General features: G+C 55.3%; 1 protein-coding gene across 3 annotated transcripts; it reads left to right on the plus strand.

Moving 5' to 3' along the window:
* The first annotated feature begins 540 nt into the window (after nucleotides 1–540).
* Ripk4 (receptor interacting serine/threonine kinase 4) lies at nucleotides 541–20,157 on the plus strand. 3 transcript variants are annotated; one of them, XM_023716063.1, is made up of 8 exons: nucleotides 541–736; nucleotides 8,796–9,087; nucleotides 11,845–11,993; nucleotides 13,251–13,300; nucleotides 14,477–14,635; nucleotides 15,146–15,249; nucleotides 16,250–16,514; nucleotides 17,995–20,157. In XM_023716063.1, the coding sequence occupies exons 1-8, from the start codon at nucleotides 561–563 to the stop codon at nucleotides 19,152–19,154; spliced, it is 2,355 nt and encodes a 784-aa protein (XP_023571831.1). In that variant the 5' UTR covers nucleotides 541–560; the 3' UTR covers nucleotides 19,155–20,157. The 3 variants fall into 3 exon arrangements, with proteins under 3 accessions (XP_023571831.1, XP_023571832.1, XP_004631848.1); XM_023716064.1 differs by having other exon boundaries at nucleotides 541–703; XM_004631791.2 differs by having other exon boundaries at nucleotides 575–804.
* The last annotated feature ends 2,234 nt before the right edge of the window (nucleotides 20,158–22,391 follow it).

A 22,391-nucleotide genomic window follows, 5' to 3' on the forward strand; every position in this document is an offset into this window, starting at 1 on the left:
CGTTCGCCCCCTCCCGAGTCGCCGTCGCTTAGGGAAAAGCACTCCCGTCTCGGAAATGGACTTTGAATTTGTAGCGCTGGTGAAAATGAAACAGAAGCTCCTTCCGGAGAGCGATGGGAGCGCGCAGGACTCAGAAGGCGGCGTACTGGGAAATCCCTGGATGTAAACATATTTTTGAAATTAAAAAACCCTTTAGAGTGAAGGAAAAATACGCGATGGTCGGGGTTCGGTGAGGTTAGGCAAGGGCCCGGGTGGACGTAGAGAGCACACCTCTGCGGGAGAGGACGCTGCGCAGTGCTTGGAACGCAGAGACGAGACAGCAGGGCAGAAAGATCTGGGATGCAGCAAGGGCCACGGTCTCCTAATCCTGCTGTTTTTTCTTCGCAAAACTTTGTAGAGTGACAGCGCGCCGGGCAAAGCGAGCCACGCGCTCCAAGTGCACGAAGCGGCCCCGCCCCCAGCGCCTAGGCGCGCCCACCTGCGCTTCGCTCTCACCTGGTGCGCGCACCCGAGACAGACGGGGCGTGACCGGCTGGTGGGCGGGCCTGGTGGCGGAAGTGATGTCGGCGGGCCGGGCGGCGCGTACCTGGGCACCCGGTGGCCGCGGGGCGAGGCGCGCGCGATGGAGGGCGACGGCGGCGGCTCCTGGGCCCTGGGACTGCTACGTACCTTCGACGCGGGCGAGTTCGCCGGCTGGGAGAAGGTCGGCTCGGGCGGCTTCGGGCAGGTGTACAAGGTGCGCCACGTCCACTGGAAGACGTGGCTGGCCATCAAGTGCTCGCCGAGCCTGCACGTCGACGACAGGTCGGGTGGGGCGCTGGGCGCGGGGGATCCCCGAGGGGAGCCGGCAGCCGGGGCGCACGCCTTGGCGAGGTCCGGGTCTGTGCTCCCCGGGCTACGCTACCTGAGGGTGGGGGTGGTGGGGGTCGCGGGGGCCGGGACCTATGCTGCGCCGTCCGTGCTGCCCCGTTCTCCAGGGTTTCGGGGCCCCCAGGGCTTTGGGGTCCCAGTGTACCAAAAGGTCTCCTGCACGCTGCGGTCCGCGAGGGCTTAGCAGGATTGCGGTGCGGGCGCCGGGCTTTGGGAGCGCGGTCGGTCTCACCCTGTCATTTTCGCCGAGCACAAATTGGCCTAAGACGCTAATTATTCGGTGGGAAGCGCAGGCTTGGCCGGGGCCTGTTGGGTCCCGCGGCCCGGGACCGATTTCCCCGCTTCCTCCCCGCGCACGCTCGCCTTTGGGACCTCCGGCCGAAGCCGAGCCCCGGGGAGGAAAGGGCCGGGCCGGGAGAGGGGCACCAGGGCGGAGCTCTGGGAAGGAGCTGGGTGCTCTGGAAAAGAGCCCTCACCACTGCCGGGTTTAGTGGGCACCACGGTGGTCTGCGCTCCCTTGCGAGGTGAGGTGGTGTGAAGATTCTCAGAAACCTTTTAGTTTTCAGATTCCATGGTTTATGGTAGAGTTTGGATAGTTTACCGCTAAGCTTCACTTCAGTACGTTAAGTTACTGATCTTTGGATGAAGTTTGCCCCCTACGTGGAAGCTGTATTTGTGCTCTGCTTCATTAAACTTTAATGAATGTAGTTTAAGATCTACTTGGGAGTGAAGTGTAGCTTCCTCAGACATGCCAAAAATCAGATTCCAAGTCCCTTCTAAACTGCACACAGCCCTAGCTGCCTCTGGCCTGGCTTGCAGTGCCTAACCTGTTGCTGCTGGAGTCTCTACAGTGCCTGTATTAGGTGGCTGAGGTAGCGATGCTTGCGTGTGGTGGCAGTGAGCTGCTGCCCTAGCATGCAGTGAGCATTATGTATGTCTCTGCACGGAGAGACCCATTGTACCTGTGTGTTTTATGGTTGGCCAGGAGGCTACATCATAGCGCCTGTAAGTGATTGGCCCACCATTTTCTGGAAGTTGTAGTAGATTAGGGAGTTTGTTCTCTCTAATCTGGAGTTGCCAGCAGCAGCTCTAGCTGACTTTGTGTGAGGTTGTGTGGGAAAAGCCTTCCCTCTCTGTGTCTGTCTGTCACATCCAGGGAACTCAGGCTGGCAAGATGCTGTGGTTATTTTGATGAAATCCAAACCACTTGGAATACCAGCCAGCAATTTGATTTTGAAAAGTAGGTCTCCGGAGGGGCGTTTTTATGCACAAAGGTCTGAGGGAGTTTTCTGGTCTACGTGAGCTTCAATCATCGGTGAAGAATTGTACACGATTTCTGGTATTAGAAGAGCCAAGTAAACAAGTGCTGCCCCAGGCTGAGTCTGCAGCCTGTGCCCTGGAATCTCTTTTGCCTCCAGCCACTGGCCTCTTGTATCTTGGGTGGCCCAGTTGCAGGAGGGTTTCTCCATTCAGGCGGGTCCCTGTGGATCTTGCGAAGCCTGGCTGAATGTGTTGTCCCTTCCCTGGAAGCCTGCCCTGCCCTGCCTAAAGCAGGCAGGTGTGGGCTCGTCGGACCAGGCTGGGTCAAGGTCAGCAGCCCAGCAGGAAGCCTGAGCCTCTTGTTCTTGGCCTCAGGGGCAGCAGGCTGGAGCTGTGTGTTTTGCTTTCTGACCCAGAAGGTGGGCAGCCCTGCTGTGTGTGTGGGGCTGGCTCCTGGGGTTAGTTGTCCTGCACTCTGCAGGAGGCCCTGCATGCTTATGAGGGGCGGGTCATTTGGCAGTCTTGGGAGATTTCTGTTAGCCTTGCAGTAGTTGTGCCCTGCACATTTTTTTTTCAGTGCTCCTTTGATGCACTGCTCCCACCCCCACTTTTGTAAGCCTTGTTTTTTGAGAAAGGAGTAGGGTTTTCCTGGGGCTTCTGCAGGCACAGACCTCCTGGCTGAGGCTTGCTTGCCTGCCAGCCACATGGTCTGGGCCTGTTTCCAGGGTGACCAGAGTTGGTTCCAGCTGATTGCTTAGGGAGGGAGCCACCTTAGGGACAGGTGTGGGTGAGGCTGAGGCAGGTTTTCATTGGCCAGGGCTGCTGGCCAGCTGGTTCCATGGGGTCTCCTGGCTCCCTGTAGGGCATTAACTGCAGTCCACCCCAGGCTTGAGAGTGCGTTTCTTCAGGGAAGTTCTGGCCAGCTTTCTTGGGGCAGGGGAAATGTCCACTAAAGAGTACCCTGGGGGCCCTTTGGGTAGTTCACAGGTGATAGCATCTGTCTACTGAGTTGCCCCTCCTCACTCACGGGGCTTATTGCCTTGGGAGAATACTGCCGGCTGGTTGTGGGGAGAATGTGGCCCTGATTCTTACTGGGGGGGCCACAGGGCCTGCTGTGGACCGCAGGCGATGGTGTTCTTCAGGTGAAACAAAGTGGCCCCGGGCCTCTCACCCTTCCCTGTCCCCAGCTAAGAGGAAGTGCAGAATAACAAAGCATCTGGTGAGGCCGGGGCGGGCACAGCTCTCAGAGTTGGGCACCAGCTAGTCAGGGCGAGCCTGAGCAAACCCGGGATTTGTAACTTTAGTGCTGACACTTGGACAAGCCTGATTCTTGTCAGTTTTAAAAATAGCAGTGTGGGAACCCCTCCGAGGCACCCTGGGAATGTAATTGGGTTGGCTTGCCTAGGCCTCGAAGGGAAGATGGGAGGCCCAAGGCCAGCTCGCCTGCATTTTCCTAAGGTGGCTCCAAGGCCTCCCTCACAGGGCCCTTTGTTACCCCAGTGCCTTCCTGGGCCCCCCTCCTTCAGAGTGTCTGAGGCAGCTCTGCCTTCGTCGCACCGTGGAGCCTTGTGTCTGGTACCCCTTTATGAGGGAGGGCGCTCAGCCTCTAGGCTGTTCATGAGGTCTTTGGATCAGGGATTTTGTGCCTGTGCCAGAAGAGCGCCCATGGCTTCTCTCCAGAGCTACCTCCTGCATGATGGGGCCTGTGCGAGGCCACGGTTGCTGACATTTCCCCCTGCTCTGGTACCTCTGTACTTGGCTGGTCCTCAGCACGATGAAAGTAGAGTTGATCTGAGTGACACTCACAGACCAGAAAGAGGAGCCCTAGCCTTAGTCCTGTGTTGACCAAACATTTTCCATCTGGGCCCTGAAGTAGGCTGGAGGCTGGGGTGCTCTTTCCTTCTGTTCCTGGAAAGCGAATCAGGGAGGGAATCAGCCACCCTGTCCCCAGCAGGGAAGAGGAAATGGAGGAAGAGGTTGCTTTAATTATACTTATCTCAGGGTGCAGTGGTCAGAAGTGCCAGGGACCACAGACTGAGAAACACCATCTGATAACGGTGGCAGGTACCCTAAAGCTGGCTCCCAGAGGCCCCTTTGTGCCCTGGCTCCTACCCCAGCACTGAGGCACAGGGACAGGCTTTGACAGTCTCTCCGAATTCCGAAATACTAGTAACCTTTCTACAGGCACAAGCTGTGTATGGTGGCACACACCCCGCCTGTAATCCTATCACTCTGGGAGGCTGAGGCAGCAGCTTTGGAAATTTGAGCCCAGCTCAGGCCATGACAAAGTGATTAAGCACAACCTTGACTCAAAATTGTTTTTTAAAAAGGCTGGACTATAGCTCAGTGTAAAGGCCTTGGGTCATTCCCACAAAAAAGTAAATAATTAAAAAAATAAAATGTAAACCCCCCAAAGCTACAGTTCCTTTTGTTTGGTCCACAGCCTGAGCTGGAAAGGCTGCTGGCCAGGTGGCCGGAAGTGGTATATTTAAACAATTGTACCAGTGAGAAACAATGTGTCTCTCTGAAGGGAAAAGCCCCTTCCTGGGACCTGGCGCTCAGGTAGGCCCCATTCAGGCTTATTGATGTACAAATACAGCCAGTTCCAGCTTCCCATGGTGGGTTGCTCCCTCGGGTGTAAGTGGAGCCTAGGTCCACAGGAGTTTGGATCAGAAGTCATAGGTTGTAAAGTGCTCAGACCTTCTGCCTGCACAGGCTGAGCTTCTGTGTGTGAGGCTGCCTGACGGTGGAGGCCAGAGGCCTGCCTGCCCTGGGGCTTATCCAGTCGCAAAGAAGGTGATTTCAAAAGAGCTTTTCTTTTATTCTTCCATGTTTGCAGTACATAGTGATTATGTGCCTTGTGTGGAGTTGGTACTTTGGGGCCGTACATCTTCATTTTTTTCTATTTCCACCTCTTCTCCCTCCCCTCTTCCTGTCTCTCTCTGATTCCCAGCATGTGTATACTTTGGATTTCTCATGTGAGAGAAGGTGGTTTTGTCCCTGCTTCCCACCTGGGGTAGCTGATTTCTTCTGTGGAATGCTTGGAGTCAGTGGCCCAAGAAAGGAGGCCCTGCCAGGCCCTGGTGCAGTCTGTGTGGTTCCCTTGGGAGATGCCATGGGATCTGCTTTCCATGGTGTGGCAGCCCTTTAAATGGGGCCCTGTTCTTCCTGGGCCACTCCGGGAGGGAAGAGGGAGGAGGTCCTGGGCGGGAGGGATGGCTTGGCCTGGGGCATGATCAGTGATCCACTGCCAACCTGGCTGATGGCTTCTGGGCCCTTGGGGTAGGTGGAAGAAAACAACTTTTATTTCTTCTTTTCTTTTTTTTTTGGCAGAGTGGCTCAGATCTTTAATAAGCTAGCCAGTCTTAGTGGAATTGACTTTCTTCTCAAAAGACACATTTGTTAGCCCTCAGGTAGGGCCCATGAGGCCATATTCAGAAGGCCACCTAGTACCCAGCTGGAAACTCCTAAAGTACAACTTCGGGGTTCAGGGTGCCACGCCCAGGGTCATGGGGCCAGGGTACTGGACTAGGAGGGTGCTGGCACTGCTGTTGTTGTCCCCCACACCTTTGCCAGGTGCAGCTGCCTCCTGTGTGTAGATGGGCTCCTTGTGCTTCAGGGAGCGAGTGCCCCCAAGCCCTGGCCTCAGATGGCACTTCGACACTTGGAGTTGTCACTTCCTCGCAGATCCCCTGCAGAATGCATGCAGGCAGGCACAGGAGCACTCCTGGTTCCCCCCCAGAGCCAGTAGTGTCACACACATGCATGTGTACACACACACACACACACACACACACACACACACACTACATTGTGAGTCCAAGCCACCCTGAACTGCATAGCAAGACGTTGTCTGGAAAAACAGTTAACAATAACATAAGGCAGGGTGGGCTGTCTCTTGTTCACTTTGTCACAGCTTTAGCCAGGCATCAGAGAGCTTGTCCTTGATTCAAACCTGCCCCTCCTGGCTGGGTACAAACTCCATGAGGGGGAGTGTCACCATAGCTGCTTTGCCTACCCCTGTGAACCTCAGACTGAGTATAGTACTTGGTAGGTAGTTGGTGCTCAGTACATTTTTAAAAAAACAAATGAGGTGTTCCCATTTACCTCTTCCCTGTCCCCCTTTGCCCTACCTTCTCTCAGCTTCACCTGTTCAGGGGGCTGAATGCACGTGCTGCTTCTTCTTCTTCTTTTTTTTTTTTTTTTCAGAATCAGGGCTTGAACTCAGGCCCTTGCGCTTGCTAGGGAAGCGCTTATTCTACTGAGCCATCTCCCCAGCCCCATGTGCTGCTGCTTAAAGCACTAAGAAAATGACAGGTCCTAACTTGCATTTGGAACAAAAAAGCAAAGCTGGCATCAGGTGGGCACAGGCTGTGGCAGCAGCTGCCTGGAAGTTGGTGGCCTTGTTCTGGGAACTCCTTCAGGTGACAGCAGGGTCCTCAGCGAGTATCTGCAGGAAAGGAGCTCTCCCTGAGCTGCAGCTTCCTCCTCCACCCCAGCCTGTGGCATCGGGCCTCCTCTCTCCTTTCAGAAGCTGAGTCAGGAACAGGGCTGGTGGGCTGGGGAGATGGCTCAGTGGAATAACCGCTTCCCTGGCAAGCGCAAGGGCCTGAGTTCAATCACCGGTTCCACCAGGAAAAAAAAAGGAACAGGGCTGGGTGTCTGACCCAGCATGTGCTGTTGGTCACTGGGCTGGGGAAGGACAACTTGTAATGCTCATATTCTCCTTTTTGTCCTGGGTCCTGTGGCTGCTGGAAGGGACTGGCTATCCTGGGTGGGCTTCAGGCTACTGGGGTGTCTTGCTGGAGGGAGGGCGCAGTGCAGGGACCCCAGGCTGGCACAGCTCTTGTGCATATCTTGCCTTCCATCTATTGATCCTTTAGGCAGAGTGCTAAGAAAACAAGCCAAAGAGAAAGCACCTTGGGGTGGTGGGATACACTGATTCCCCCCTGAGGCTTGTTTTCCTTGTTGCTAAGGCCAGCCCCCCCCCCCCCATTGGATTGATGGGAGTTTTGTAGGCTGTAGAATCTGGAGGTCTCCTCCCTGCACTGGGAAGTCTTCCTGTCGGGGAGCTGGGAGTCTGGTTCAGTGTTAGAGCTGAGGTCTGACCCACAAGAACCCGGGGCTGGTTGGCACAGGATCAAATTCTCTGGCAGGCCAGAGGGTGCATGGTGGCTTCCAGCAGCAGAGGAGCCCCTGCACTGGGAGCCATGGGGACCCTGGCAGGGCTAGATTGTGCGGACACCCAAGCTACACAGTTCCCAGATGGAGCAGATTGGGGTTTCTGGGGGTAGGGGGTGGCCCTGGGTGTTCCCATTAAGAAGCATGTTGTTACTAGAAAGCAGATTTCCCAGCCCAGAATATGTTGTTAAGGAGCCAGGCCTGGGAAGCCACGTTCCTGCCAACTTCCTGTGTGTTTTCTGTGTGTCCTGCCAGCTTCCAGACTGTCTTCTGTATGTCTGTTTCAGAGAGTTATTGACCTAGATCCTCACAGGATTTGGCCTTTTCCTGAGTGCACACTGAGACTTTGACCCTGACACTGACATAGGCTGGCTCTCTGTGATTCTTCTCTCAATATGGACTGGCCAGGAAAGTGAAAAGTCCTGCCTGGAGGACTTCCAGTCCCCACATTGCCTCTGTGGGTCTCTCAACGCCTCTCTGCACCCTGTGTGTAAAGGGGGAGATGTCCCTTAAAAGTTCATTTACAGAACAGGTGGTGGCTGTGGTCAGTGGCTTGGGTGCTCCTTCAGTAAACACAGAACTTAGTACCATAGGCACTGGTCTGTCCAGGAGAATTGAAAGCAGGTTGTGAGCAGATGTCTGTACCCCAGTTTATGCAGAAGTATAGCAGTATTTATAAAAGCAGGAATAGTTCATGGCCCACCAGCAGAGGCGTGGAGAAGTAATACATAGTGCTCCATTCCCGCAGCGGGGAATTATTCAGCCACACAAATGAACAAGGCCTGTGTGCGTGCTCTGACCTGGCAGGCATTGGAGACATGCTTAGTGAAACAAGCCAGGCACAGAGGAACACACGCTGTGATCCCACTTAGGAATGAGATGCTAAATTTAGGCAGATTTGCAGACAATAGAAGGATGGTGACCAGGGACAGGAGAGGAAGGAGGCCTGGTTGTTTACTGAGTGCAGATCATGCTGGCAGAGATGAGGAGGTTCTGTCTGGATGAGATATGATGGTTTGCTGTGGGGAGTGTAGTGTGTGAAACCATTGCCCTACACACATGTGATGGCTGAAGCGACACATACTATGTCGTGTGTATGTTACTGTAGGAAACACAACTGGCTGCAACCTTCTCTCGATCAAAGCTCTTCCTTTATTTTGAGTGGGAGCTGGGCCAGGATAACTAGGCAGTGGAAGCTGTAGGCTCACATAGAGAAAAGTCATGTGGGTCCATGATGGACAGCCAATTGCAGCTTTGAAACTCGTCCTTCCCTGTCCGTGTGCAGGTGTGCGCCTCCACTCTCATGCCTTCCAGCTGGGCTGCTGGCATGCAGTTAGTCTCCCTGCTTCTGGGGTTTGGGTAGCTCAGGACCATAGATCCTGGAAGGGCCCACCTTTAGCTTTGGGACATCAGGGGTACACATGTGAGCTCTGTGTGTGTGTGTTTGGCCATTGCATGCCCCTCACATCTTTGTACTTTTTCAGGGAGCGCCTGGAGCTCCTAGAGGAAGCCAAGAAGATGGAGATGGCTAAGTTCCGCTACATCTTGCCCGTGTATGGGATCTGCCGGGAGCCTGTGGGCCTGGTCATGGAGTACATGGAGACAGGATCCCTGGAGAGGCTGCTGGCCTCGGAGCCACTGCCGTGGGACCTGCGCTTCCGCATCGTGCATGAGACGGCTGTGGGCATGAACTTCCTGCACTGCATGTCCCCACCGCTGCTGCACCTAGACCTGAAGCCTGCCAACATCCTGCTGGACGCACACTATCATGTCAAGGTAGGGCCCATGGGCTCCTGGGGCATATGTGAACGGTCACTTCTGAGCCCAGTGGGCCAGGTGGGGCATGGCATGTAAATCCTGCACCTGGATGCAGCCAGGTGGGGAACCTGGTTCTCACTCTGGACCACAGTTTTGAGCATTGCATGTCTTGTGAGGTTCTGGTTAGAAGATAGACCTGCTGCCCCAGGTGTCAAGCAGGATTTGGGGTTACTGGAAACACAGATGAGACTTGCTGAGTCTGCTTGGTGCCTGGGCCCGTAGGGTCACAGGACGTGGGTTGGTTCTCCCCAACAATGCCTATCCTGTGTGCCCAGTATGTGACAAGCTTTTTGCTATAAGATGCAGTCCCTGCACTGCCAAGTGTCACCCACTAAGCTGCCCTGTTGTCCTGGCATGGATGGTGACACTGGTTAAGCCTGGGTGCGGATGGGAGTAGCATCCCTGCCTCTCTAAGCTGGCCTGGGGATGTGCAGGAAGCTGCATGGACAGCTGTTGCCTGCATGTTGTATTGTCCCTGCCTCTGAAATTGGAGGCAGCAGTGGCTGTTGCCTGAGTGGCTATGTCTGGTTTTAGCAAGGTGGCTGCTCAGCCCTGTGCCCGTCTCCAGTGCCGAGAAGAGGGGGCCATGCACTGGGGCTTGTCTTTTCCAGGATGCAGGTTGCTTCTCCGCCTGGCATGTCCCCTGCCCTGGTAAACAGTGGGCATTTAATGCTGGCTTGGTGAGGACATGTGGGCCTGCTGGCCACTCCACGGCCTTGTCTGGTTGTGAAGGGCTGTCCTGGTGGTAGTGCTGGCCTGAGTGGCCGAGAAGGGCCTCCCCAGGCAGGAAGTGACGCCTGCCTCATGGGGACAAAGCCCAGCCTCTGATCTGAGCCACCATGAGCAACCCTAAGAAAGGCTGAGTCAGCCTGACTCCCTTCTTGGTCACCACTGAGGAGCCTGAAAACAAACAGAAGGGCACTCCTGTATGCCTTTCTCTGGTGCTTGGCATGGCTGCCTGGTGTGCAGAGGACTAAGTGACAGCCCTGTCCCTTGGGACAGCTTTTGGAGAGCACTTACTTGGAGCAGTTGAGGCAGGATTCCCCCCCCCACACACACTGCCCATTCCTGTTCTCAGGCCCCAGGAATGTGCAGCCTCTTTGCATAGGGTATGCTTAGAGCTGAAATTTCATCCAGCCGGCCTCTCTGCCCAGTGTTATAAAAGTCCCTGACGTCAGGTTACTACTTCATCAGTGTGTCAGAGGCACTAAGTAGCCTCGTTACAATGTGGCTTTAAATCTAGCACGCACTTAGAATCCCTGAACTCTGAGAGGCTGAGACAGGAGGATCACAAGTTTAAACTCAGCCTCGGCAGTGTAGCAGCTTAGGGAGACCTTTCTCAAAACTTAAAAAGGGCTCCTAGGGATGGAGCACAGTCATAGAGCCCTTGCCTAGCCCGCACCGAGGCTGTGGCTTTAGTCTCCAGCACCACTAACTAAATAATTAAAAAGTGCTGGGGACATAGCCTGGATTCAATCCCCAGTCCCCAACTGAAGTGGACTTAAGGTAATTTGAGTTAACGTGAACGAGCAGTCTTCATTCATTTGTGCAGTCTGCCCCACTCATCCTGCTGCGAGCCAGGGGCACATGCCATTATCCCAAGGTGCTGAGCTCTAGAAGGTTGTGACAGCCCTGTGTTGGCTGTGCCAGGGGGAGAAATGACACATTGCAGGGGAAGCCCCAGGCACCAAGATCCCAAATCCAAGCCTGCCTTTGTGGATTTAAAGCATTTCAGGTGGCTGACAGTTATCAGCTGCAGTTTCCTGTGGCCCTGAACCTAAAATGAGGGTTATAGTCACTGCTGTTTTTGCTGTGGACTGCAGGACAGCAGTGGCCTCACCCTGGGAACCAGGCAGTTTCTCTCCCAAGGCCTCAGTGGAACCAGGAGAATCAGGGCACTCAGAACTGGTACCTGGGCTTGCTGAGCCCTAGAGCCTGCTCTGCCCCAACTGGGCATGGAGAAGACCAGAGCCAGGCCTGTCCCCACAAGAGCCTTCCTGCACCTGCTGTGCCTGAGCTTAGAGTCCCTGAGCCAGGGGCGAGGACCCAGAAGTGAATGCAGGGCTCTCCCACCGCTAACCCTGGAGCAGGGAAAAGTGCTGGGAGCCATTAGCACCCACAGGCTGGGGCTGCATCCACACCTCAGGACACCTGGGTTCCTCAGGAGGTGGGTACTTCAGCAGGGCATGACACTTCCCAGAGAGGCCCCAGAGGGTCCCTGACCACAGGTGCAAAGACACCTTTGCCACAAGGCGCCCAGCTCCTCTGTATGTGGGAGGCAGCTGCCGGCCCCAGAGCCGGGCACTGCTGGCAGGAGGTTGTCATATGTTTGGCAAAGAAGCCAGCAAATGTCTGCTGGCCACAAATTGTCAGGCAGAGCACAGCATGCCTGGGGCAGCAAGGTGTGTGTTTTGTTTGCTGAGGCTTCTGAAGGTTTGCTGTCCTTTAAAGGGCTTGCCGCCACTTGCCACCCCAGCTGGGGGCTTGCATAACCAGCTGCCCAGGCCGGCACTGTCTCCCTTGGCCGGAGCCAAAGCCTGCTTTCCTGCCCTCTGCACTGGGGTGGCTATACAGAACTGGTGTTGTGGGGCTGCCTGTGTTCCTCTCCCGGTAAACTCTTGATTAAAGCAGTTCCTTTCCCCATATGTGGAGTCCAGAGCTCTCAGGGGTGTCCTCCCATCCCAGACTAAGGTGCCTCCTGGGTACTTTTTGCAGATTTCGGATTTTGGGCTGGCCAAGTGTACCGGGCTGTCTCACTCCCATGACCTCAGCATGGATGGTCTGTTTGGCACCATTGCCTACCTCCCTCCGGAACGCATCCGGGAGAAGAGCCGACTCTTTGACACCAAGCATGACGTGTACAGGTGGGTGATAAGGGAAAGGAGCCATACCAGGCTGGGTTGGGGTTCACTGAGGTGCCCCTGGGAGCCTGTTTCCTGTGGCCCATGGGCCAGGGAGGATGTCCTCTCTACCTAGGTGGGCGGGGCTGGTCATGTCAGCAGCTGACAACCCCTGTGCCCTGCACGCTTCGTTGTTTTCCTGTAATGTGGGCTTTATTGCTCGTCTGCTGGAAGAACCCACGGATCCATGAGTGTGTGGGTTGTGACGCAAGCAGTTTCCACACGCCAGGAAATCAGCAGGACCTGAGAGCCTAGAGAACAGTGCCTGAGGCTTTGGGTCCCTTCCCTCTCTAGCTGGCGAAGGCCTGAATCACAGCGGCCTCCTGGAGGAGGAGCCGAGTGAGCGGAGCAGGGAGTGTGCAGGCTGCCCCTGCCTGCCGCCATGCACTGGGGCCCACGCAGGGCTGACCTGGCCCCAAGCACCCATCTCGACCTTCCTGTCATCCCTGTCCCCCGCCCTGGCTGACTGGTTTGACGGTAGCCATTGTCGTGTGCTGAGCTAGCCTTTGAGTGCTGACTATTCTGGGGACCGCCCTCAGGGACGCGTCCAGGCTTGTAGCAGTGGGAAGAGTGAGATGCTACCTTAGAGTTGAGTTCTAACTTCTTCTTTTTTTTTTTTTTTTTTTTGCGGAACCGGGGATTGAACTCAGATTCTTGCGTTTGCCAGTCAAGCGCTTATCCTACTGAGCCATCTCCCCGGCCCCAGTTCTAACTTCTGAACCTGCGTAGTTTTCATTGTGAATGCTCTCTGGTTCCGTGAACAGCCAGGCTCGAGCCAGTGCTCGAGGTGCAGGGAGCAGCTTTCAGACTCTGTAAAAAAAATGTTACCAGGTAGCATTCTCTTCTGCACGTATCGTCCTCACTTGCTCTAAGTATGTGCTTTGTGCTGTATTCTATCCCCCACCCTCAGGCAGGAGAGGCTTTGGGGTGCAGCTGGGCTGCTCCTTTCCTTAATGGCCCTCCAGTCCCCACAGGGCATATAGCTCAGGCCCCACTGGAGGGGAGTGGAGGTCAGTGGAAGGCCAGGAGGTCCCCAGTGCCAGCCTACCATACAGTCAGCACAGTGTAGTGAGCACACAGTCCCACTGCCATGCGCCAGGCCGGACGTCAGGACTGGTGGCTGCTCTGGTGGCCTGCTGTAGTGCGTGTTCCCCTCAGAAGCACAGGGGGAACGTGGGTCTCGGCTCCGGCTCAGCACTCAGATGCTGGTTTCTCTTGCAGCTTTGCCATCGTCATCTGGGGTGTGCTGACACAGAAGAAGCCCTTTGCAGGTGAGTGAGGGTGTGGGCTGGGCCATAGTCCACGCTCCTAGTGGCCACTGTCCTCAGGACGGGGTCTGCTGTGTTCTGCGTTGCCCTGCCCATGTAAGCGGAAGGCCCAGGCCGCCTCACCGTGTACCCACAGGCTGCCAGGTGGTTGAACAGCTTCCACACAGGAAAGGAAAGATGGCCCTGAGGAGTCTGTGTCTGTTTTTTTAGTGGTAAAATACAAACTTCATTTTGCTATGGAATTCCTTACAAAAATATAAAAGAAAAAGAAACAATTTTTGAAAACCCAAAAAAGAAAAACAATGACGTGTGTAATTTTGTGGCATTCACTTGCACACTCACTACTGTTCTGGATCCAGCCCATTTCCAGCTGGAAGCACAGACCTGTGAGTGGCTACTTCCCATTCTCACCTCCAACCACAAACCTGCTCCATCTGTGGATTTGCCTCTTTTACCTTGTTCTTCTTTCTTTTTCTTTTTTAAAAATTAAAAACCTGGGCAAGACAAAACTTTTGCGGTGACTGTGTCTCCCTGCAGGCAGCCAGTGCATTCACGTGGTTGACCTGATGAGCCTGGCCCCTGCTGGGCACCCATAGCCCTGATTTCTGCCCTGAGAGCCTATAACTTGACTTGGGTTTATTGTGAAAGCTAAGTAGCTTCAAAGTGCATCACAGAGAGGGGCAGTCTGTCTGTTCCTCTGTCTGTTTTTCTGCACACTCACATTTGAGTGGTATGGCAAAGACATTGAAAAATGTAGACCTGGCCTAGCACGTATGAGGCCTTGTTTCAATCTCCAGGGCAAAAATATAAAATAAAATGAAAGAAAACAAAAGAGTGCGTGGTCCTCGGTCTGGGAGCCCTTTGCTGGTTGAGGCAGAGACTTGGGCAGCAACAAAGGGTGCAAGTGCCAGGCAGGAAGAGACCCTCCAAGCATCACGAGGCCTAGGGAGTGTTTGGAGCTGAGTGAGTGGGTCTGTGAGCAAGGGGTGAGTGGTCCAACCTGGTGGGTGGAGTGGAGTGATGAACCCAGCCCACTGGGAGTCACCAGTCTACAGCGAGCTATGCCCTTGGGGACCCTTGCTAAAGAGAGCCCGGGCTCACACAGGGAAGAATCTGGTCCCCCATGACCCCTACCCTTCTCCTCTGGAGATTACACCTTAACAGTGCCTCTGCCTACAGATGAAAAGAACATTCTGCACATCATGGTGAAGGTTGTGAAGGGGCACCGCCCTGAGCTGCCGCCCGTCTGTAGGCCCCGGCCGCGCGCCTGCGCCAATCTCTTGCGCCTCATGCAACGGTGCTGGCATGAGGACCCGAGGGAGCGGCCCAGCTTCCAAGGTGAGCCCTGCTGGACCCTGGGTCACACAGATTGAACTCTGTACCTGTGGCCTCCAGTACTTGGGAGGGACTGAACACCCCAATGGCCAACTCCATGTGCTACCATCTGCTCCCAGCCAGGGCTAGAGCTGCAGCCCATGGAACCACAGGAGTTCTCTTAGGAGACCCATTGCCTCTGGCTTGGGGCTTCTCCCTCCTGTGGCTTTGATCTTCAGACCAGAAGTGTCTTGGATGGATTTGAGCATGGTAATCGTGTTTTCCTATTTAAAATGCAGCAACAGACAAAGTGAGGCTCACCTCTCCATGGGGGACCTGCCTTGAGTGTGGAGACACTGCAGAAGGTGGTCAGGCAGGGAGAGGGCCAGTGAATCACAGTGGTCCCAGGGCTGGCAGGGAAGTTGCAGAGCCTGTGGTACCCAGCTTGCCATCTGCTGCTTATACGCTCTGTCCCCGTAGAATTGCAGAGGAGCCCTTACCCAGAGATATGCACCTTATATATTCTCCCTACAGAAATCACCTCTGAAACTGAGGACCTGTGTGAGAAGCCAGAGGAGGAAGTCAAGGAGGTGCCCCAAGACCTGGGCAGAGAGGGCTCGCCAGAGCCCAAGAGCGAGGTAAGGGACATGGCTTTGGCCCTGGGGGTCTCCAGGCAGGCTCCTTCCTGTGGACCCCAGGCAGATGGCCCAGCTCTCCTCCACTCAGCCTGCTCTGTGCCCAGTGCCACTGAGGAATGTGTCCCACAGTGCCTCTAGGACCCCCACCACATGCACCATCTTCTGCCTTGGGGTTGTGCGTGACACAGGTGGGTGCTGCCAGACACATCCAGAGCCCCAGGCCTCTGAAGGAGGTGGGCAGCCTGGGCTCCCCTGTGTCCCTGGCTGAGGATGCTGGAACTTTTTATTTGCATTTGCATGATTGGTTGTGTGACTACTGTGGAGGTGGATTTGGAAGTGGGCTCTGGAGCTGGGGCAGTGCCTTCCAGGGAGACCCGTCTGGGTTTCTGTGGTGCCCTAAGTGGAAGGGACATGTAAGAGCCTCTCCTGATCTAGCAAAGGAAGGCTCAGCCAAGGGATGTCACTCAGCGTACCTGGCAACCCAGTCAGGCCCAGTTCCCAAGGGGAGGGGTGGAGCTGAGGGAAGCAGCATGTGTCACAGTAGGACTGTCCAGCCATGCTTGGCTAGGAAGTCTCCCCTAGTGTTCTGTGGACAGGCTCCACCCCTGCTGCAGACCCGGAGCAGAGCCATGGGGCTCGGGAGAGGGTTCTGTGGACTATCGTTAGTGGGATGGGTACCCAGCCATGCTATCTGCTTGTGGCTTCTCAGCTATCCTCCGTAGTCAGGGTCCAGCCCCTGCCTCAGCTACTACAGCTTCTTCTTCCTCTGTCTTTTGTTAGAAAGCGCCATCCCTGAGCAGGTGGTATCCACATGGTGCGCTGTGGACAGGCCATTGTGTCCTGCAGTGCTGGGTCTGGGCCCTCTGTGTCTGAGGTGCTGGATCTCCCTGGTCCTTGTGTACTTTCCTGGACACCTTCAATGTCCTCATCCCTTTCTTCCTGTGCCAGGCATTGGGCAGGCAGAGCCCAAGCCTCATCCCGCCTCCTGTCTGTCCCACAGGCTGTACCTGGGGCTACACGGCTCAAGCGTGCCTCTGCTCCACCCTTTGATAACGACTGCAGCCTCTCAGAGCTCCTGTCTCAGCTTGACTCCGGGATCTCCCAGACCCTTGAGGGCCCGGAGGAGCTCAGCCGCAGCTCCTCTGAGTGCAAACTCCAGTCGTCCAGCAGTGGCAAGAGATTGTCAGGCGTGTCATCGGTGGACTCCGCCTTCTCTTCCCGAGGGTCACTGTCACTGTCCTTTGAGCGGGAGCCATCCACGAGTGGTGAGTGACTCAGCTGGTAGCATGTGTTGGAGTCTGAGCAACTTGCCCTGTGATTCCTATTTTCTCTTTACCTGGGTAGTTCTGAGTATGGAGAATGTGGTTAGCAATGCTGAAATCCAGAGATACAGGAGTTGCTGGCTCTGTCTCATGTTGCTCAGCGGGAGCCGAACAGACCTCATGAGCTGCCTGCACCAGGTATGTCTTACCTGTGCCAGGCCCTTCACCAGCCTCAGGTCTATAGGTTAGAAGCCAGGCCAGCTGGCTGCACACTGTCACAGGCATCATAGAACCCATCTGGCCTCCCCTCCCCTTTCCTTTACCATGTGTGTCCTATAGTGTGGGTTGTCTACAAGGTGCTGACACCTGAGAATTTGTGAGCCTTGGGGCTCTTTGAGCCGATCCCAGCTAGTCTTGTCTCTGTCTTCATTTTGGCAGGTGTTCTTAGCAGGTAGCTTTCCCTGTAGCTCAGGATATGGGAATCAGTGCTGTTCTGCTCCACTCTACAGCCTGGGGCTGGCCCTTGCCCTGGCCCATCCTGAGTTGAGGCTGTGCATGGCATCTCCACCTAGCTACAGCACATGGAGGACAGGTGCCTGGCAAGATTGTGATCCTGGGGGGAGTGTATGTTTGTGAGGGGTTGGAGTTCACCGGCTTCAGTGTCCTGAAAGCTCACAGACTATCAGATATTGGGGTTAAAGGGAGGGCATCATTGGATGAGAAAAGGCCCGCAGACAGGTCAGCAGAGCAGTCTTCTAGAGTTTGCCATGAGAAGGACAGTCAGGCTCTGTTGGAGATAGCTGGAAGTTACATGGAGCAGAGGGTTCTAGAACCTTCTCTCAGGTGTCTTGTCTTGCTCCTGAGATAGCATCCCTTACTTGCTGGCCGCTGGGGCAGTGTGTCACTGAGCAGGGGCTGTGTCCTTCACACACCGTGTCCATTAGGATGCCAGGCAGTGTGGCAATGTTCCTGTGTTCCCGACTTTTGGAGCTCGTGCTAGCAAATACTGCATGAGTGGGGCTGGGGAGATAGCTCAGTAGAATAAGCGCTGGTCTGGCAAGCTCAAGGGCCTGAGTTCAATCCCCAGTTCCACAAAAAAAAAAAAAAAAAAAAAGGAAGGAGGAGCTGGGTAGCTCAGCACTGTGTGCACTGCTGAGTGGGCTTTGTACCCTCTTTCTTTATAAACAAAGGGACTTTAGTAGCAGTCACACCACTTTTGCACATGAGGGCTCAGCATTTTATATCTCATGCAGCACCAACCCCAGGGACTGGCTGCAGATTAACAGAAGAGCACTTCAGACATCCATCGTCTGGGCCAAGCGCTTTGGGGGTGAGCGGTGGCCTGGAGGCTGGCCTGTCCTGAGTGTCCCTGCCCAGGGTCCCACAAGGCATGGGCCACCCCACACTTGTGACAGTGGGGCCTGGGGAGCCAGTCTCCCCCAGAGTGACCTTGTCTGACCTTGTCTTTCCCCACTCCCTGCAGATCTGGGTACCACAGACATCCAGAAGAAGAAGCTTATGGATGCCATCATGTCGGGGGACACGAGCAAGCTGATGAAGATCCTGCAGCCGCAGGACGTGGACCTGGTCCTGGATGGCAGCGGCAGCCTGCTGCACCTGGCCGTGGAGGCTGGGCAGGAGGAGTGCGTCAAGTGGCTGCTGCTCAATAATGCCAACCCAAACCTGACCAACCGGAAGGGCTCCACCCCACTGCACGTGGCTGTGGAGCGCAGGGCACGGGCTGTGGTCGAGCTGCTGCTAGCCCGGAAAAGCAGCGTTAATGCCAAGGATGAGGACCAGTGGACAGCCCTTCACTTTGCAGCGCAGAATGGAGATGAGTCCAGCACACGACTGCTGTTGGAGAGGAACGCGTCTGTGCATGAGGTGGACTTCGAGGGCCGCACGCCCATGCACGTGGCCTGCCAGCACGGCCAGGAGAACATTGTGCGCATCCTGTTGCGACGTGGCGTTGATGTGGGCCTTCAGGGGAAGGACGCCTGGGTGCCGCTGCACTACGCCGCCTGGCAGGGCCACCTGGCCATCGTCAAGCTGCTGGCAAGGCAGCCGGGTGTGAGTGTCAACGCACAGACGCTGGACGGCAGGACACCACTGCATCTCGCCGCGCAGCGGGGACACTACCGTGTGGCCCGCGTGCTCATTGACCTGTGTTCCGATGTAAATGTCCAGAGCCTGCTGGCACAGACACCCTTGCACGTGGCTGCAGAGACCGGGCACACCAGCACCGCCAGGCTGCTCCTGCACCGGGGTGCGGGCAAGGAGGCGGTGACCACTGAAGGCTGTACTGCCCTGCACCTGGCAGCCCGCAATGGACACCTGGCCACTGTCAGGCTGCTGGTAGAGGAGAAGGCTGACGTGCTGGCCCGTGGGCCGCTGCACCAGACGGCGCTGCACCTGGCTGCCGCCCATGGGCATTCGGAGGTGGTGCAGGAGCTAGTCACCGCTGACCTCATCGACCTGCCCGATGCTCAGGGACTGAGCGCGCTTCACCTGGCTGCCCAGGGCCGGCACGCGCGCACCGTGGAGACACTGCTCAGGCACGGGGCTCACATTAACCTGCAGAGTCTCAAGTTCCAGAGTGGCCAGGGTCCTTCGGCTGCGCTCCTGCAGCGCAGCAAGACCTAGCCTGCCGCCCGTGCGCCAGGCCTGCATGGGCTTCTCGTGCAGCATGGTGCTCGGCATGTGGACGCAGAAAGGCTGAGCCAGTCCACTCTGCTGTCCTCCGTGGAGGCCAGTGTCTGGGTGCTCCCAGCGGGTACAGTACCCACCACATTAACCCTCAGTGCCTGGCGTCAGGAGGGGCGATGCGTCGGATCATTTCTTTAGGCTCCCAAATGGCTGCTGATGGGGGTTCCTTGGTGACAAAGCCTGGGGAAAGATGTCCCCTTTGTCCCAAAGCAAGCCGATACAATAGTGCAGAGCATCGTGCGGGCTGAGGTGCAGTAGGGACCCTGTCTGTCTACTCGGGCAGTGGGCAGCCAGCCCTGGGTGGGGAGCAGTGTGGGATACCCCTGTGCACGAGCAGCAGACGCCAGTGGAAGGCACTCCCAGTGTCACCAGTTAAGTCTTGGTGAGGTTACTGCAGAGTGACAGGCAGTTTGAAAAGTGCAGTCCTCCCCACGTCACCCTCTCCTGGGCGCTGTGCTCTGGCCCTGTTTATTCCTCTTTGCCCAAACATTGAACTTCAGAGTCCCCTGTCTAAAAGTCACTTTAAATTTTTTACTTTTTACCTTCAGTTTTGAACTAAAAACAGTGTTACCCAGTCGGACGGGCATCTTCCCCAGCTTCCAGCGAGGTCTGGCTGGCAGCTCTGATGGGTTTGGGGTGTAGCACAGGGGTGGGGAAGTCGGCAGCTCCACCTCTTTGTTCTGGGCAGGAGCGTGGGTGTCCTGTGCATGCGACAGGATGGTGCAGGACTCGACACTGAGGGGGTATTAATGTACTGTGTATGTTAATGTGGACTGAGGGCAAGATGCTACTTTTTTGTGACAGGAAGTACCCGAATCACAGAACTGGCTATGTTTTAATATGCCTCATGTGCTTTGCATATTGTAGGATCCAGTTGTTCTGGACTGGACACCAGAGCGGTTGATTTCATGTCAATAAAGCAAAGTAATTAACAGCTTTTTGGAAGACTGCTGATTCTTGGTTTTGATTTGTTTTGTTTTTTCCTGAATAATCTAATTTCCTGAAAGCCAGAGTCATAAAACTGTCATTTCCATGTGCACGCCTGTGTTCAGTTTTGTGTGGCTGCCTCAGCCACAGTGCCTGGCCCCGCTGTCTTACAGGGCTTATGCCAGGCAGGAATCAAGGCCTAGGAACTTTTCCTATGACTGTCACTTGGCTTTGCTTCCCTCCTGTGTGTGTGTGTGTGTGTGTGTGTGTGTGTGTGTGTGTGACAGAGAGAGAGAGAGACCAGAGAAACAGACACAGTCTTCCTCTCTAGTTCAGGTTGCTATAAACTCACTATATACCAGACTAACCTTGAGCTGATGACAATCCTCCTGCCTCAGCCTTCGGAATCTTGGGATTACAGGTTCGCTTTCCTCTTTGTTCCCTTCCTGTCTTGAAATTGTGGCAGGGCATTGGTGACAGTGCTTGCATCCTCATTTCCTTGCTCCCTCGGCCCCATCCCCCACCCACATGGTCTCAGGACAGTAGCTTCCTGGATGGAGCTGCGTAACTCTTACAGGGTCCCCTAGTGGAAGGCACTCCTTGTTCCTGGGATGAGTGGACCTTGGGTAGGACACCCTGGCCTCTTCCTGAGTGTAGGCACAGACTAGTGGTCCTGGCCCGAGCCTGCCATCCAGGCCCCAGCTGTCCAGCACTATGGGCCTGGCCCCCCATCCCCAGTCTTAGGTAACAGCACCAGACCTGTCACCAATCAGGATGTCCTGCCTGGGCCCCATCCTGGCCCAGGCCTGCAATGCCCACATGAAAAGCTCAGGCCTTGGGATGTTTTTTTACTGGGCCCAGCTAGTGGAGAACTCCCTGTGGCCCCAGTTAGTGGAGAACTGCAGGTGCCTAGGCCAGGAGACCCCTTGCTGTGACCCGATTGTCAACACCGCCCCCAGATGTTCAAAGCCATGCCTGGAGCTACAAGTGATCACCCAGCTGTGGCCAGCATGTCTCTCGTCTTCAGGTTCCAGGACTGTCTGCAGCCATCAGGAGGTTCTGGCTGGCACAGAGTCTCCCTGAAGTGTCTGCTAGGCAGAGGGGCCATACTTTTTGGTGCCACTGTGCACCTGGGCCCCAGGTATCTGAGCAGACCCAATACTGGGCCACCAGGAGCTGGTGTTCAGGGATGGGCTCACCCCATGCTGGCCAGGTTCTTGGAATCCTAGCCCCAGGTTGGACTGGACAGTGGTCCATGCATACTCGTGTGTATTGCAGTACAACGTGCAGTGGCTGAAACTTGGGAGCAGCCTTGATGTCCATCAGCAGATAAATAGATAAAGGAATTGCAGTATTTACACAACATGGAGTACTACTCTGCCCTAAAAGGATGAACTTGAGTCATCTGTAGGAAAATGGATGCATTTTGTTGTAGTCAGGATTTGCAAGGCCAACAATTTACTACAGGATACAGTTGATAGGATTATTTTATAATAAGTCACCCGGAGTCAAAAAGAATGGAGGAAGTCTGTCCACATACTAAAGAGCTAAAGAATCCAGCTGAAGGCCTGGATCCATGGCAATGTCCTGCTTGAAGACCTAGAGCCCAGTGTCTCATGCAGGTCTGTTTCGTGGATCTGTGCTGGGAAAGCCCAAAGATCAGTAGTGGAAACTAGAAAATCTATGCCAGGGGGATGAGGAGTCGGCGCTGGAGCCAGGAAGCAATGATCAAAGTAAGGACCCGGGTTCCCCCAAAAGTACCACAGCCATCCTCAGTGACAGCGGGGTCCTGAGCTCCTCCAATGATGTGAACAGCTGAGTTCATGTCAGGAAAGCCAGCACGACCACCTTTTCCAGGAGGACCGACAGCACCATCGTCCCCTCCATTTCTCCTTTCATGCGAGTTGGTGGCTGGCAGCAGTCCTTCCATGCCTAGCACCATGCCAACGCAGTTCAGCTGGTGTCACAAGCCGACTGCCAGTTGTCAGGGCACCCCACACTTTGAGAACATGTTAAGTGCAGTAAATCAAGACACACAAGCCTCAGTATTACATGGTTTCCCTGACATGCCAGACACAAAGTCTGAATAAGGAGCGCAATGAAAGACAGAACATGGAGGGCTGGGGACATAGCTCAGCAGCACATGCCTGCCTGCCAGGCACACGGCCCTGAGTTTAATTCCCAGGACCAAAATGAAATAGAATAGGAAAGTAGATTTTTTTTTTCCTTCATACACTAAAGAGATGG

Source organism: Octodon degus, unplaced genomic scaffold, assembly GCF_000260255.1.
Source record: "Octodon degus isolate 3935 unplaced genomic scaffold, OctDeg1.0 scaffold00045, whole genome shotgun sequence".
Taxonomy (NCBI): domain Eukaryota; kingdom Metazoa; phylum Chordata; class Mammalia; order Rodentia; family Octodontidae; genus Octodon; species Octodon degus.

Coding starts and splice junctions, on each gene's coding strand:
- Ripk4 (XM_004631791.2), top strand. CDS start 623: ATGGAGGGCGACGGCGGCGGCTCCTGGGCCCTGGGACTGCTACGTACC. Junction 13,301..14,476: donor ACAGAAGAAGCCCTTTGCAG/GTGAGTGAGGGT, acceptor CTCTGCCTACAG/ATGAAAAGAACATTCTGCAC. Junction 14,636..15,145: donor GGAGCGGCCCAGCTTCCAAG/GTGAGCCCTGCT, acceptor TTCTCCCTACAG/AAATCACCTCTGAAACTGAG.